The sequence below is a fragment of the Coturnix japonica genome, chromosome 14 (assembly GCF_054131305.1).
Source record: "Coturnix japonica strain WE chromosome 14, WE-NBRP24, whole genome shotgun sequence".
Lineage (NCBI taxonomy): Eukaryota > Metazoa > Chordata > Aves > Galliformes > Phasianidae > Coturnix > Coturnix japonica.
In genome coordinates, this window is record NC_140676.1 from 14,045,096 (window position 1) to 14,060,224 (window position 15,129).

The 15,129-nt window shown below is 38.9% G+C and overlaps 1 protein-coding gene across 10 annotated transcripts in view; it reads right to left on the reverse strand.

Annotated features, from left to right (window-relative positions):
- Positions 1–15,129, reverse strand: part of OTUD7A (OTU deubiquitinase 7A) — a 106,054-nt gene that overhangs the window by 32,619 nt on the left and 58,306 nt on the right. For 9 of the 10 annotated variants that reach the window (XM_085515006.1, XM_015872691.3, XM_085515005.1 and 6 more), the window contains one exon: positions 8,001–8,155. In XM_085515006.1, coding sequence (XP_085371132.1) covers positions 8,001–8,151 — 151 coding nt within the window. In that variant the 5' untranslated portion in view covers positions 8,152–8,155. Of the gene's footprint in view, positions 1–8,000; positions 8,156–12,267; positions 12,287–15,129 lie in introns of those variants that run through there. The other variant, XM_015872693.3, reaches the window with a different exon arrangement.

Consider the following 15,129-nt stretch of genomic DNA (forward strand, 5'->3'; position numbering starts at 1 on the left):
CAGCTCAGGCAGCCCTTTCCCTATGGGGATGAAATCTACCTGCAAGGATGTACAGTCACAGAAGTTCATGAAGCACCAGACACAAATCCGGTATTTGGCACAGTGCACAACTTATTTCTAAAAACGAAGTCGAGAACTCTTGCTCCATCTATGCTCTGTGCCATCTTTCAGCTTAGATTCCGAGCAGTTCTGCACAGCAAAAAGTGAAAGAGCATTAATCTTTACACTATTGTCTTCCTCTCAAGAAGGAAGAAAAGAGTTCTTAGCTGAAAATGTTGGCTGCAAAGCTGAGAGGAAAAATGAGGAAGTCCTACAATCAGGTGCTCCTTATGAACAAAGACATGCCCAAAACCAACCAATTTAAAGGCAAATATCGAAAGAGGGTTATATCTGTTCCTGTAGTTACATAGGTGTCCCATTTCACAAGTGAATGCAGCAAGGCCTGAAGGTTGTGAACTGAACTGAGCTCTCTAAAACAGAGGAAATTCCTTAAAACTCTTCCTTTTCCTATCAACCTCAATTAGTCCTGTCCAGATTTGATGTTAATTTGCATGTTCTTGACATCCTATAAATTTGGGAAGTGGAAAACATTCCCCTCGACACAATGGCAATTAAAAGCTGAGTGTGGCTGGTGCATTTTGTCACAGACAGGACTTCTGGAACACCTGTATGCCTGGGTGTTTTGTGCAATGCTGCTGGTTGACAGGCTCATAATTGCCAATAATTATATGAGATCATCAGTCTTACTTAGCTATCAGAAGTAAAGATTATTAACAAACAACATTGTTCAGTCATTCCAGTACCTTGATGAAATCTACATAGGAACCCTTATGTACATGTTTCAGCAACTAACCTCAAGCTTTTAACACAATGTGTGTGTCTAGTTGTATGTGCTGGTGAAGTGACAAGAACTACTCTGAACTCAGCACGTTCTGGCCTTTCACCCTCACTATTTCATAGGCCTTTTTTAACACAGGACTCCCTCCAAATGTTTAGAATTTGGACTGCAGGTACGATGCAGAGTTATAAGCTGCGTAAAACAAGATGAGAAAAAAACAAGGAACACTCCCTTCAACTGCAAAAACCTTTTTACCTCTTCAGTTACTTTTCTTTCCATGGACGCTTTTCTCTATTTATTAAAACCAGGAGGTAAAAGATGACCAATATAGAAAGACATCTGAAGAAATAGAAAACAGCCTCTGACTTTCCAGACAATTAACTGATTCTTAGTTCTTACCAACGTAGAATGACGCTCATTTTGTGCAGCTAGACCAGTGAACAATTAATTAACAGATTAATTAAAAAAATAACTTCCCTCAAGTTGATAATCATTTAAGAGGAAGTCTGTTCTGCTAATAAAGCAATGCACAAGTTCACTCTAAATGAAATCAACTCTTCCCATTTGGCATGATGTGGATTAATGTGGATTATAACAGGCACACGATAAGTAGAGGAATTCTAGATCAGCTTCACTCTTTCTGAAAAACTTAGGTGCAAACCAGGCTAATATTATACCACAGGTTTTAAAATAAGTTTAATTTTTGTTCAAGCGCTCAAATAATAACATAGCAAAGACACTTAGTTCATGCTTTCCTATTTTCTGCTTGATTGCAAAGTCACTCAAGATGAACAGACAGCTGGAAATGACAATTTTGATCTCTGTAGAAGACATTGATAGCTGCTCAGTTTCTTCCTCCCTTTGCCAAGTCTTCCACAAGAGAACTATAAAAGGAACAGTCTGAGGGAAAGAATAAGAGGCTATTTTGGGAGAGATGGCTTTGTGCAATCATATGACAACACTGTAAATTTCTCCACCAATTACGTGGTGTTGGTTTTGCTTTGTTTTTTGTTGTTGTTGTGATTTCTTTTTTTTCTGATAAACACTGTTCTCAGAAGGAAACATCTTTCTTCTGCCTCTCTTAACTTCCATAGATCAGCCTCCTTGAACACACATATTTCATGACTTGGCCAATCTCCTGACTTTTATTAATGTTGAACTACACACACCTCAATTAAGTTCCACACGAGGCTGGAAACAGATATCAGTTATCTCTGTATAATGGTTAAAAACAACGCAGATAAACAGTCTAGCTGAAAAAACAAAGATACTTTCGTTTATACAAATAAATGCTGAACATATTCATATAAATGAATGAAACCACTTATAAAAGTACACACCATTTCTCAGTACAATATACTATTATTGCTGCCATCTGATTTCTTTCTTATTTCCATTATTATTATAGACATTGAATTTCACGAATCTCCTTCACCTGATGTTCGTCTATAGCACTGGCATTTCAGTGTATCTCATCCTATGCCTGATCCCTTACCCTCCCTACTAATCAAGTGATCACTGCCTGCGTACCTCCTGCTGTCTGAAAGCTAACCTATGTGTTAGCTGATCTCATAGCAACCTCTGCGTTCACCCACATCTATACAGCAAGTCTGTGAGTACAGAAGGACATCATTAGAGTTTTAGTCCAGATAGCCATAGAAATGTTTTAAGTTACTCTTGCTTTCATAAAGGCAAGTGTGCGCTCCTGATTAGATCAATAGATCAATACTGAACACAATTATTTCAAAACAAAGCTTCTACTACTGTTTAAGTAGAATCAATTTTACTGCTGTAAAAGTGTATGAAGAGCATATTTTGGAATGAGATCTAAAGCTCAGTATGTATTTTCAGCAATTAAGCACTAACCACTGAAAAACACTACAGAGGAAAGTAAAGTTTATACCAAAACCAGACACCTGAAGCAGTGGTACTGACCTGCATGAAGCAGCAACACATCTTCCAAGTAAGACAGACTGAGTGGAAACACGTAACTCACGGATGTGGAGTTTTGCTACAACATGACACGCAAGTGGATTCAATAGAATATAATGCATTCCTGGTTTTCTAATTTTCAAAAATAAGGTTATTATAATGAAAATACAATTAGTTTTATGTTTCAATTTAATGAAAAAACTCTTTTATAGTAATGCAGAACGAATTGTCCTTCCAAACTGGGTCAAATTTAAAAGGTATTTGCTTGTCCTTCAGCCATCCAGCTTTTGTAATTATTAATATCCCCATGAAAGACAGGGTAATAATACCAGCAAGCATCATTTTAAGATTAGAAAGAATATATTTCAAGAGAAGACATAATAGAAAAGAACTGGCAAAAGGACTGGCAATAAGGTCTTGGTGCCTAAGATGCATGGAGAGATTTGAATGCTATTTTATTAAGTGCTTTTAAACTTAGAAAGATGTAGATGTTCACTCTGTGATTTTGGATACCATCAGTCCAAAAGAAAGCCTCTGTCCCAAGGAATTCTGTGAAAGGCTGTTTGCATGAAATCTACCGTACTGGAAAAGCTTTTGTTTTCAGGTAAGTTATATATATATTTGTTTGTTTGAATATATTGAATATATTTTTGTTTGTTTGTTTTTGTTCTACATATGCACTTACATCCAAGGTCTTTGTAACCATACAGAGTAAAGAACTCAGGTCTTTATAAGATATTCTTGACACAAATTGATCTGCTTCAAGCACAACTGATTCTTAAATCATCACATATGGTGTCAGATCCAGTTTCCACATCTCCAGAGTCAAATGCTGCTCAGAAAGCCAAGCAACTGTCACAGTCATTCTACCTACTCTTTAATTTGCTGACAGATGTGGTACTCATATTATCCTCAACCTGCAGTTTTATTTACTTTCTGGTACAGACAGGAAATAGTTTTTGGTGTCCCTTACTTCCACAGGAACGTATTCTTTGCTTGCCTCTTAAGTATTAAGCATCAGGATTTATGTTGTTATGGAGATGCCACAATTCTGAAGACACTTATTTGTAGACGTTCAGGCTCTCAGAAGTTAATTGCTATCGGGTGTTTACTTCAAAGCCTCTGCAAGACTGGAGAAGGTGTGAAGTGCTATCAACCAAGAAGCCTCTTATGAATCTCGATCAATAAGGAGGGGCGCTGCAAAGTCTTGCAGTCATAACCGAACTGATAGAAATGTGTTTCCCATTTTAATAATTCACCCATAGAAGCAACTATGAATTTCAGTACTGTAAGTAAAAAGCTGTTCTTTTAATTGAAAAGAATGTTAAAAATAGCCTAGCTGGTTCACAGCAGCATTCAGACAATGAATGCAAGAAGTGCTGAGGAAGAAAAAGCCCTTCAATTAAAAAAAAACAAACAAACATATGGTAAGGTACCAAAAGGAACAAAACAATTCAAAACAAGCAGGAATTGTTCTATGCAATAGACACTGCCAGCAACTACTAGATTAGACAAGGAGTATTACAGTTCCTGATGGAACATAGATTCTGATGTGGAGTTGGATCATCTGCAGAATTCTGCCCAGAAACAGCTCTCTCATTGCTCAGGCACGATGGCACAATGTGAGCAGAAAAAAAATGATACTGCTATAGAGAAGGGGAGATGAAATCCTCCTGAGCAGAAAGAAGGTTTGGCTTAGCAGTATAGGTGTCCCACGACAGGTTTTATTCTCATGATCTCAGCTACCTTGGATCCTCACCCTAGGAAAGGGCATGAGGTTATCAGGATATTTAAATGCAAGAGGAAAAAGAAAAAGCTGGGCGAGGAGGTTATTCAGACTTCCCAGATATAAATTTATTCCCAGTTGACATAAAACAATTCTTTTGTGCTATCAAAACCTCTGTTTGAAGACAGTGTAGAACTAATAATAATTCTGTGCTCAAGTTCTCTCAGGTAGTGCACAAACGTCAAGAATGGAAGCAGCCAGTTTAGCATACTGTCAATAAAACTGGTTTCCTTTCTTAGACTGCCCTTGGGAATGAAGAAGTCCCTCATCTCTGAAGACAAAATAGGATTAATCAAAACTCCATGGGTCCATGACATAAAGGTGTATGCTACCCATGCACTGAAAGGAGACATTTTCCCAGCGCCATGCTGGAAAATCATATTTTTTTCAATTCTAATACACATTCAAATGAAAATAAATCAATAAATACATCAGTGAGTTACTCCTGACACACGGCTCTATGACCGTCTAGACTGCAATCTCAGGTTTTAAAAGCTTTCATTAGAAGGAAAACTATGCTGCTTATAAATATACCACAGTATTGAATAAACTGCAATGGAACAAAGGATCTTTACAACATTCAAGAAACGCAAGAAAACCTAAAAAGCAAAACAGATGACACATTAAAGTGCACCTGCATGTGTTGTTAAGTGTTAAGCCCCTTCCACCTCCACATCCTTCCCTGACTATTCTTCAAGTCTGTACATTTCTGAGTTCCCACAGTATTATCACAGGAATATAAAACAGCAAGCGGCCTAAAACTGGCCTTTCAGACTAGCCAAGTAGAAGTGAAACATTATTCACTGGGAAAATATCAACTAAACAATTATGATTGCAATTTTAACCACCAATGAATAGCTGATTAGACAGCTGTGGGACTTCTATAAATGCACTTAAAAGACACTGTAATACCATGAAATTGATTTTAATTTCTTACATATAACTAGGAAAACCAAAGCCTATTTTTGACTTTGATGCAGCTTTTAAAGTCTGCATTTACATCTATTTTCAGATGTGCACAGCAAACTCCTCAAACAATTGAACCAATGCTTTTCAGTCTGTGAAATGTGAGCCCCTTGTCAGGTAAGCAACTACCCAAAAACATTAGAATTGGTTATCTCAGAATGTCAGAGCAAGCATACATTGACCACAAGCTCCTTGTGCTATACTAAAGCAAGCACAGCCAAAGGTGCAACAGTATAAATAATGTGACTGACAAAAGGCAAACTTTGTTCTGTATGTAACACTAGTGTAACTGTCCAAGTCACGGGCTTCCAGCTTCTCCAGGGGAATACTGTGGGAGGCCATAGCAAAACTAAACTGACTATAATTTGAGATTGCATGGAAATGAGTCTAGACAAGCCACCCTAAGAGACACAAAGCTCTCCATGACATATTTTAGGAATACAAATTAAAACTGAATCATTAAACTTCTCAGAAATACGTAAGCCTGTTTTGATATTTTTAATTGAAATTATTATTATACAAACATCATCATTCCAAGACCAGGTGCTAGACTTTGGCTATAGCCTTGCACACCACGGAGTGGGAAGTTGCCCTTCTGAATATTTCTATCTTTAAAAAGTTATTTCAACACTTTCAGAGCTGCTAACAGAGTGCAAAGCACTGAGAACAGAGGACATTTCCAAATTCAGGAAGGAAAGTCAGCAGTATTGTCTGGATGTTACGTGGAAGTCCTCTAGAGCCCAGATCAGATGCAAACCTAACAGTATTCTATAAAACTAGCTAAACAAGGCTGTGACATTAGCTGCATTTTATCTGGGGGAAATACCTGACTCATTATATCTGTCTTCACAGCAATGAGATGTGCATGAAAGGCATTTAAATGCTTGCCACATCACAGGCAGCGCGTCAGCAGGAATGTCAGTAAAATACTGCAAAACCTGCACACTGTGACTGCTAGAAAAGATAATTACAGTGACGTAAGTGTGGCAGTCTCTTCTATGTCCTTTTTAAACTAATGAGAAACCACTGAGTGAATTACTGACCCACAGAATGAGGCACAGCCAGTGTTAACAGCTGTTACACAAAATACATTCATTAACTGCATGTGCTGAAGTTTTCCTATGAGCACAATCTTGACCAGGACTAGCAGTAATGCTTCTACCTCGATAAATTCCTGTATAGGAGGCAGTAATTGGTACTAATTGCACGTGTCTATTAGTCCGTTCAGAAAAATTAAATTGCTTATTGCCAATTTCTGTTAATACGTATGGTGTAAATTTTGCAGAACAGTGCAACGAAAAAAAGAAATCAGCAATTTAGAAGTATCTCTGATACAGAGGAACCCTTTTCAAATTTCAAAACAAAACAAACCACACAACCAAGCAACCAGAAAAATAAGAGACCGCGATTAACTCCAGGTTAGAATAACAGGTTGATCAAAGTGGTCAGACAGAAGTGAAGACTCTGTTAAATACAGCAAGACAATAAAGATATTCATAGTGAGATACACTGTTTTGTGTGTTTTGTTTTTGTTTACATGCAAAATTGTGTACACCTCTGAATTAATAGTACATCACTTCTTATTACTGAAAAACCTGGGGTGAAAAGAAAACATGGCAAAATACAGAAGTTCCATTGCAAACACTGTAAAGTAAGACTGTGTTTGCAAAAAGTAGATGCATACTCTAACATACACCCCAAACCTGCTGCGGTTGTTTAGTAATTGGTGCAAAATTTCTCAAAGAATATTGTTTACAAAAAAAGAACAACAACCAAAAATGTCAACTGAAAAAGTCCACAGAACCAGATGGCAATTTACATAGATAACTACTAAATCATTTCTAATTTTCCATCCCCACTTATCTTTCCACGTCCAGATCAGAAGAAGTAAACAAAAATGACCACTACAAGATGCTTTCAAAATCAAAGATACTCTTCCACTTTTAAGCCTCTAAGCTTAAGGCTAAAATAAAATTACTAAAAAGATCCAGTTATTCTTCTCATACAGCCTCTCAGATGTTTTAAACATTGCAGCCTTTTGAGTCCCATACCATCAAGTTGAAATTAGGCACCAAATTATTAATGTGGACCCCAAAACATCTCTGGCTTCTCTGTCTACAGTACAACCATCTCAGACTCACTTCAGTGATTTGGCCACTGAATCAAAACATTTAAAACTGCTTTCAGACAGCTAAAAATGACAAAATTATGCTAAAGCCCTGTGCCCCCACTCCCTGGGCGGGGCATATGATTGTCAGTAAGTTAAAGCAAGCAATCTAACACACTAAGAACTTTTTAAGGCTTTTACCAAAAACATTTACTTTGATGAAATCTATGGTCAACTGACGACAAGAGCTGGCTTACTAACCAAAATACTAAGAAATGTCTGTCAACAGAGGCTACAGCTTTCTTTTTATTACTGGCTCTTGCTTTAACAAAGCCGCAGACATAAGAAATAGTTGTGTCCTGAAGGCTTACCTTCTAGTAAGTCTCTGGCCAGACCTGGTTCTGCCCCCGTGGACCGAACAAAGTCTGACAGGACTGCATCCATATCAAGAGTCATGCGATCATTCAGAGATGCTGCCAGACATAAGGCAGCAGAAGGACTCGCCAATTGGCTAGAAGGCATCCATCTGCCAAGGAGAAAAAGAAACAAAGTTATGGAACATACTCCAAAATGATGTAAATGTTAGTTTTCCTCTCTTCATCAAACAGTGCTAACAGCAATGCTAGAACATTCAAGTTATAATATTTAACAGTATTTATCATTCATCTCTGCCTTAGCCTAGAAGTTTTTGGTCACTCACGCTTTCTTCCTAGTTTTCTTTTTTTATCATTATTATTTTTTAACATTTCATATTTTTATTTAGTTTTCTTATCTGCAGCTTCTTAGTAACTCCACTGCTTAAATAGTCAAACTAAATGTATGCGCTGTTCATACAAAACACTAAGACCCAATCATTTGTCTGTATGGATAGAAATGCTCATACATTGATTTAGCAAACACTGAAATGCTTGACTAGCCTCCAGCTCTTTTGCTTTACTAACACTAACACGTGTAGGACAGTTTAGTATTTGTTCTTTTATTTGCTTTCTCACTACCTCTTCCATAACTTATTGTTTCCCCATTACACTGTCAGAATTAGATGGACTTAATTAACTGACTTCCTAGATTTGTGACTAACACAGTGTCGATAACACATCTATGTTCTAGCCATTGCTGAGAAGTGCTTACACAGCATCAAGGCCATCTCTACCTCACCAAACCAGAAGCTGGGAGGAAACAGAAGTATGACAGCTGACCCCAGCACACCAAAGGGGTGCTCCATACCATGTAAATGTCATGCACACTAATAAAACTGGAGGAGAGCCCTTCTAAAGTAGCTGTTGCTTGGAGACTGGCTAGGCATCAGTCTGCCTGTGGGAGGTGGTGAGTGATTGTCTTTGCGTCACTTGCTTTTCCCCCCCACCTCCTCCATCCTTCATTTTAATTAAACTGCCTCTGTCTTGATCCATGACTTTTTCCTCCTTTTGCTCTTCTAGTTTTCTCCCCTATCTCTCTGCAGGGCTGAGGGGACAGTGACTGAGCAGCTGGTGGGTTCTTAGCTGCTGGACAGGATTAGCAAACTCAGGGCTTGTTAACAACAGCAAACAGCAACAGCAGAAAGAATTACTGTTTTCTTTCCATGGGAGAATAATCAAGCAACGGCCTAAAGTCTAATTTGGTATTTGACCCTCATATTGCTGCCATCTCCCAGTATTCCAGAAATGATCTCATTAAGACAATTAACAATTATATCTTTCCCCTCCTACTCCTCCTCCTCCCCTTTCCCTCACTTCATGAGGAAATGAAGAATGGCCTCTAGGATCAATGTCTTGTCTTGTAGAAATAGCCCTTTGGTTTTTCAGATATAACTGTGTAACCAGAATGCTCATGTGATGCAGAAAGATTACAGGTGCCACCCAGGCAGAGGGAATTACCACCTGTCTTCTCTGACACTGGGGTATTGAGGCCTCATTGGGAAGGACAAAGTCATTAGCAGCTCAGATCCAACCCTAAGGGCTAAAGAGTCAACAAAAGGAGTAGAAAAGGGGCAACAATCCACATATTCTACATGCAGCCCCTGTTGAGTATGAAGGCAAAGCATCCTCTGAAAGAAGACCTTGCAAGCTACCAAGGCAAATGGACTAAAGTTGAGAATGGTACCCAGTATCTGAGGTAATTAGCAGTGGTGGAGGTGCTTTACAGCAACCTGGAGAGCAGCCAGTCCTCCAGAGATCTACATGAAGTTCAGCATGTGCAGTCCATGTCACAGAAGTTCGTACGAAACACACCAAGGCCATATATCTGCACCTCAGCAACAGTGGACTGACAACCACCAAGGGACCGTGTAAGGACAGACTAGTCTTCTGGTCTCAGAATATGTAGCATATTCCTTTTTAATACAAAAAGCTGATGTGGAAAGCAGAGTATAAAGGTGCACAGTATAAACTACATCACAGTCATACAACAGGACAGTCAGCCACAGATAAATGAAGTCCCAATTAATAAACCTCAGCCAGGTGACCTCCAGGCAAACAATTCAACAGAGCACAAAACACACTGCAGCTAAACCGGGCATCTTTCCAGCCTCCAGTATCTCTGTAGCTGACTTCCTGGTGGAGAAACCCTTTCCACAAACCAAATGGGGAAAAAAAACCACCTGAAACAACATTAAACAGAACCTGACATCCACACAAAAAGACCATAACAAACCAGATCCAAGAGATTTCTTCAGGGACTAGAAGTATGAGACAAATCTTAACTGGCAGGAAGGAAACATATGGACCAAGCTAGAAGAACTTGCTGCTGGTGAATGATACAAAACATTCACAAATTTCAGATTCTAATATTCAGTGACTCAGTCGTATTGAGCCTATGACTAGTGATTTAAAACACACCAGCTGGGCAATCAAGTGCAGTCATTATGTCTGTGTGCTAGACTGCTCATACATTTTGAAAACTTAAGTGCCTCTCAGTCTGAAGAAGGCAGTTCAGGAGCTGTCTCAGTATCAGCATTATTTCAGTGTTCTTCACTTTAGATTGAATGGACATCCTTTTAACATCTGAAGACAGGACTGACCTCTGCATTTATGCCATCAGCAAACACCTCAGAACTGCCTCATGATTATATGACAATCAGAACACACTCAGCAACTACATCAACAGTAGGGAGTGTTATTTTTAATCCATTCCAGCAATGGTTGGGTAATGAAGATCCTTTCTGTGAAAGTTCCTTCTGGTAACACAGAAGGTTCTCTGGCTACATGCAGAAAACTGGTTACCCCCGCATACAACAGCTGATGAAAACATATAAAAGCCAGAGATGGCACTTGCTGCTTTCCTGAGAAACAACAATATAAATTGAAATGGTATCCAGATTCTATTATAAAACAAATAGTAGCTTTGCAGCTAGAAAACAAATGATTTATGCTGAGTGCCAAGACAACATCAAACCAGATCTCTCAAATCCATGACAGTGAGAGGAACGCTTCAGTTGAATGCAGCTTATGTGCTTGTGTCCTATGCTATACATGTCTCTAAGACCCGAGTCCTCCAGCAGTGCTTAGAACACCTGCACAAACTCATCTACGCTATTTAGTTTTTCCTGGTACTCATCAGACCTGCATTTACAACACAGACTGAATTAGTAGTGTTTATTCAGACAGAACTGCATAAAAAATGGAAAGGTTGACACACCCACATGTTCATCAACATTAAAATTGAAAGGCAACTAAGAACAAACCCATCACTGATTACCTGAAGTTACCACTGCTTCATCATTACAGACCACTTAAAGATGAAATCAGGCATGCAGAGATGTGCTGACTGAAGCTGGAAAATTCCAAATGTTACCTGTGCTGAATTAAGCACATCCAAAGTTGTAAGAGACAACCAAAACCCCTGCTATGCATGCAACTCAGTAGCGGCCTGCTGCAGAAACTCCTTTCTCATACAGCGTCCAAGCCTCACTTGGCTCAAGCTCAAGTCTCTGGAGTATTACAAACCAGAGGTGGCACTACTAAACCCATAAAAATTAACAGTTCTACTGAAAAAAGTCTCTAAAGGCAAAATACTGCGTCTCTTACTACAGCAGTATTTTGTTGTTAGAACTAACTGTATAAACTATTACACTTCTTTATTTCGTTCAGCAGACTATTTCTAGTCATAATTATCACAGATGGCAGGTGGTCTAGCTATTCCTTCAGCCACCACTCAGTGTGAATAAAACCCTGTACAAAGCCCGAATAATGCACGCTCACAATCTGAAAATACAGATCACCCCTTAATAATTTTGAACTAGCCCAGATGGGAGTTTCTTTATTGTTCATTTCTTTTTCTTTTTTAACCTCAGAAAGAACCATTTTCTTACCTCTCTCAGATTTAGAGAGGTATTTTAAGAAAAACAACAACAACAAAAAAAACCCCACAAAACAGCCTTTAGAAAATCATACTCTTTGCCAGAAAATTGCTATTAGCTGTAAAAACATATCCAGATGGACCTGGGAAAAGACTGCAAAGGAAGAAAAGAAGATAAATTGTAAGGAAGAAGGCAGTCAGTAATTCACTGCCAACAGGGAGCTCAGAACCCATCTGACTACCAGCATCACTGCTCTCACCAGAAGAATGCAAGCTCTCCTCACATGAAGATAACCACCACCACCTCTGCTTCTGGTGCCTACTCAAAGCATTAACATAACCTACCCTCATACATATCACATGCACCTAGAGCAGATCCAACACACTCTGCTGTATTATACCCGCTGAAAAAAACGTCTCCTGTTCCATTACATTGGTCCACAATGTCAGAGGTGGATATTGGTGGCGTAGCAGTAAAGGTTGAACCTTCCTATCAATATTCTGTTACATTCTGTTGCCATGGGACGGATGGCAGCTGAGGGCAGTCTGACAGAATGACACCCAACATGGAGGAGAAGATAAACCAAAGGAGTGGAAATGAATTCTTGTTTAAAAAGCAGCACCCACTGATATTCACTTATGCTGAACATTTATGGAGCCCAACCAGTGGATGTGAGCACACTGAGGCAGTGAGCTGGATGCATCTGTAGCATCTGTAGTTGCATGAAGGGCGGTGTACAGATTAGAAACTTTCACTTTTTAACTTCATAATCACCCAGTAATTGAAAGGAGGAAAATAAACATGAAGTTCAGACAAAAGCCAAAGTGCAGGACGACTAAAGAAGGAAAAACATAACAGCAGTATAATAAAGCACACAGAAATCAATTCAGACATATGGAGATACAGTGCTACTCTAGGCATCATCCAGTACTGTCTGGATTACATCTGCTGCTCCAAATACTGCATTATATTTTCTAGTCCTGTGTGGGCAACCCAGACAATACAGAACTACCAAAATGACAATTCACATCTATGAGTATGGTGCCCAAATCACCCATCCCTACCTATCATGCTTACCAAGCCTGTATTCGGGTATTTGAATCTCACTTGAAATGCCAAAAGATCATGAAAACGTGGGTTATTTTATTCTTGTAATCTCACATATGCTTTAAGTTCACCTTAATATGTCACAACAGCACAAGATGATAAAAAAAGAGAAACAATCAGACAGAAATTCTGCAGCAGCCTTTTTCAGATCAGAAAATTTAAAAGTCATCAAGACAGTTTTTCCTGTACCAAGTGCCTCCAGCTAGAACGACACAGCCTCAATGCATACTGAAATACAGGCTAACTCTGTTCAGTAACAAAAGCTCTCACATTAAGCAATAAACAAAATCATCTAGAAAATGTATATTCCACAGCTGTCCATTACTCAGGACTTCCCAGCTCTCCCTGCAGAGATTTCAGTGTTTCCACTCAACACAGGCTCTAAGTTTCCACACAACCTCTCCAGCAATGGCCAAACTTGCACGATGCTGACACCACCCACCAGAAACTCACATCTGGCATACTAAACATTAAGCAGCTCTTCCACACAATGCATAAAGCTGCTTAAATGAAACACTGCGCCTCTATGAACAGCTCTCACAGGTCACTTTATGATCATATTCTGAGTAGATATCTATGTCCTTATACTATAGAATTTTCAAGGACAATTGAAAGAGAGCTTATCAAGTAATTATTTTTACTATCAATATGATCTTACATTCAGCCCATTCAACTCAGCTCCTCCCCAGTAGCCAGCAGGAGAAAAAACGATACCTGTTTCACTGTATACATGCACTTGTACAGAGCTTAAATAACCCACACGTGTGTATTCAAAAATTATTTATTATGAAGCACATTATTTGTATTATTATTCACGTATTCTTATCATAATCATATGATATTTCATGTCATACAAACACCTTCATCCAGATTAGCTGCATCTTACTGAGTTCTGCTACCAGAATGGCATATCACTGTCTTACAATGCAAGGCACAATGACATTATAGAGGTGACATATGGTCAAAAACTAATAAGAAATATGAATCATCCATTTCTTCAAAGACTGATTAAAAAAAATTCTTTTGTACTGAATGGATGAGATCCTGATAATACCTGTAGTTACGGTATCAAATTAAAAGGTAATAGCTGAAGTAGCCAAAATGACAATAACTACCCTACCTAACGGGAAGTAACATGCACTACACTCACAACTGAAGTGGGATAATTATAAATTACTTACAGAAAGTTGAACAAGCAGTAAGACAAGACAACATTTGGCTACAGACCACCTTCCTTCTCAAGAATAAAACAGAGTTACAGGAACAAAAGGTGAAGAAGGAAGAAAAAGACGCTCCCATCAGACATCGCTACTAAGGTTCTGTCCACACAGTGGAACTCAGGAAAATCAGCCCAAATTAATTTAGCTAGGTTTGTCCAAGTCTATTAAATTCCTTTGCAAACACTTTCATCTGGGAGTAAAAATGTGGTGTTAATTTGGCTCATCTCATCTTGCCTTTGAAGCGAATTAAACTAAATCCACTGGAGGCCACTTTAATAACAAATGGAAGAATGTACAAAGAGACTTGGTTGGACCTAAGCCGTCCTCTTTAAATTCCCACATTTAGTTGACTTCCATCAATTCTCCTTGGCATCTTGTGTAGATGAGTCCTGGCCTGACAGATTAGATACAGAAGTGAAAAACAGAATGAGGGAAGATGTGCTGAAGAAGTCCTCAATCAGTACAATAAACCCCTGCGGGAACTAGTCAAGAGAAAGGCCGTTCCATTTCAGAAATGTTATTTAAAACATTTATTACTTGCTTATTTACTGCAATTCCTTGAAGCTAGAAGTATTGGCAAAGGACTCTGCTAAATTACCTTCAGAGGAGACTTACTGGAGAACCAGAGATTAGAACCTCACATTGCAGGCTAAGATAAAAGAATGTAGAAGACTGTAAAGATAAGGCTGTGCTTAAAAGCTAGAGCACACGCCTGCTGCAGAAACATCACAGAAAGCTAAAGACTCTCAATACCTTAAAATACCTGAATCCCCTTCAAATCTTCTGAAACAACTACAGTCACTGCAGTGAGGGCTCTCAGAGGTGCTTTCCTGGCACTGCACAAGTACAGCAGCTACCCTGTGCCAGATGAAAGCAGGG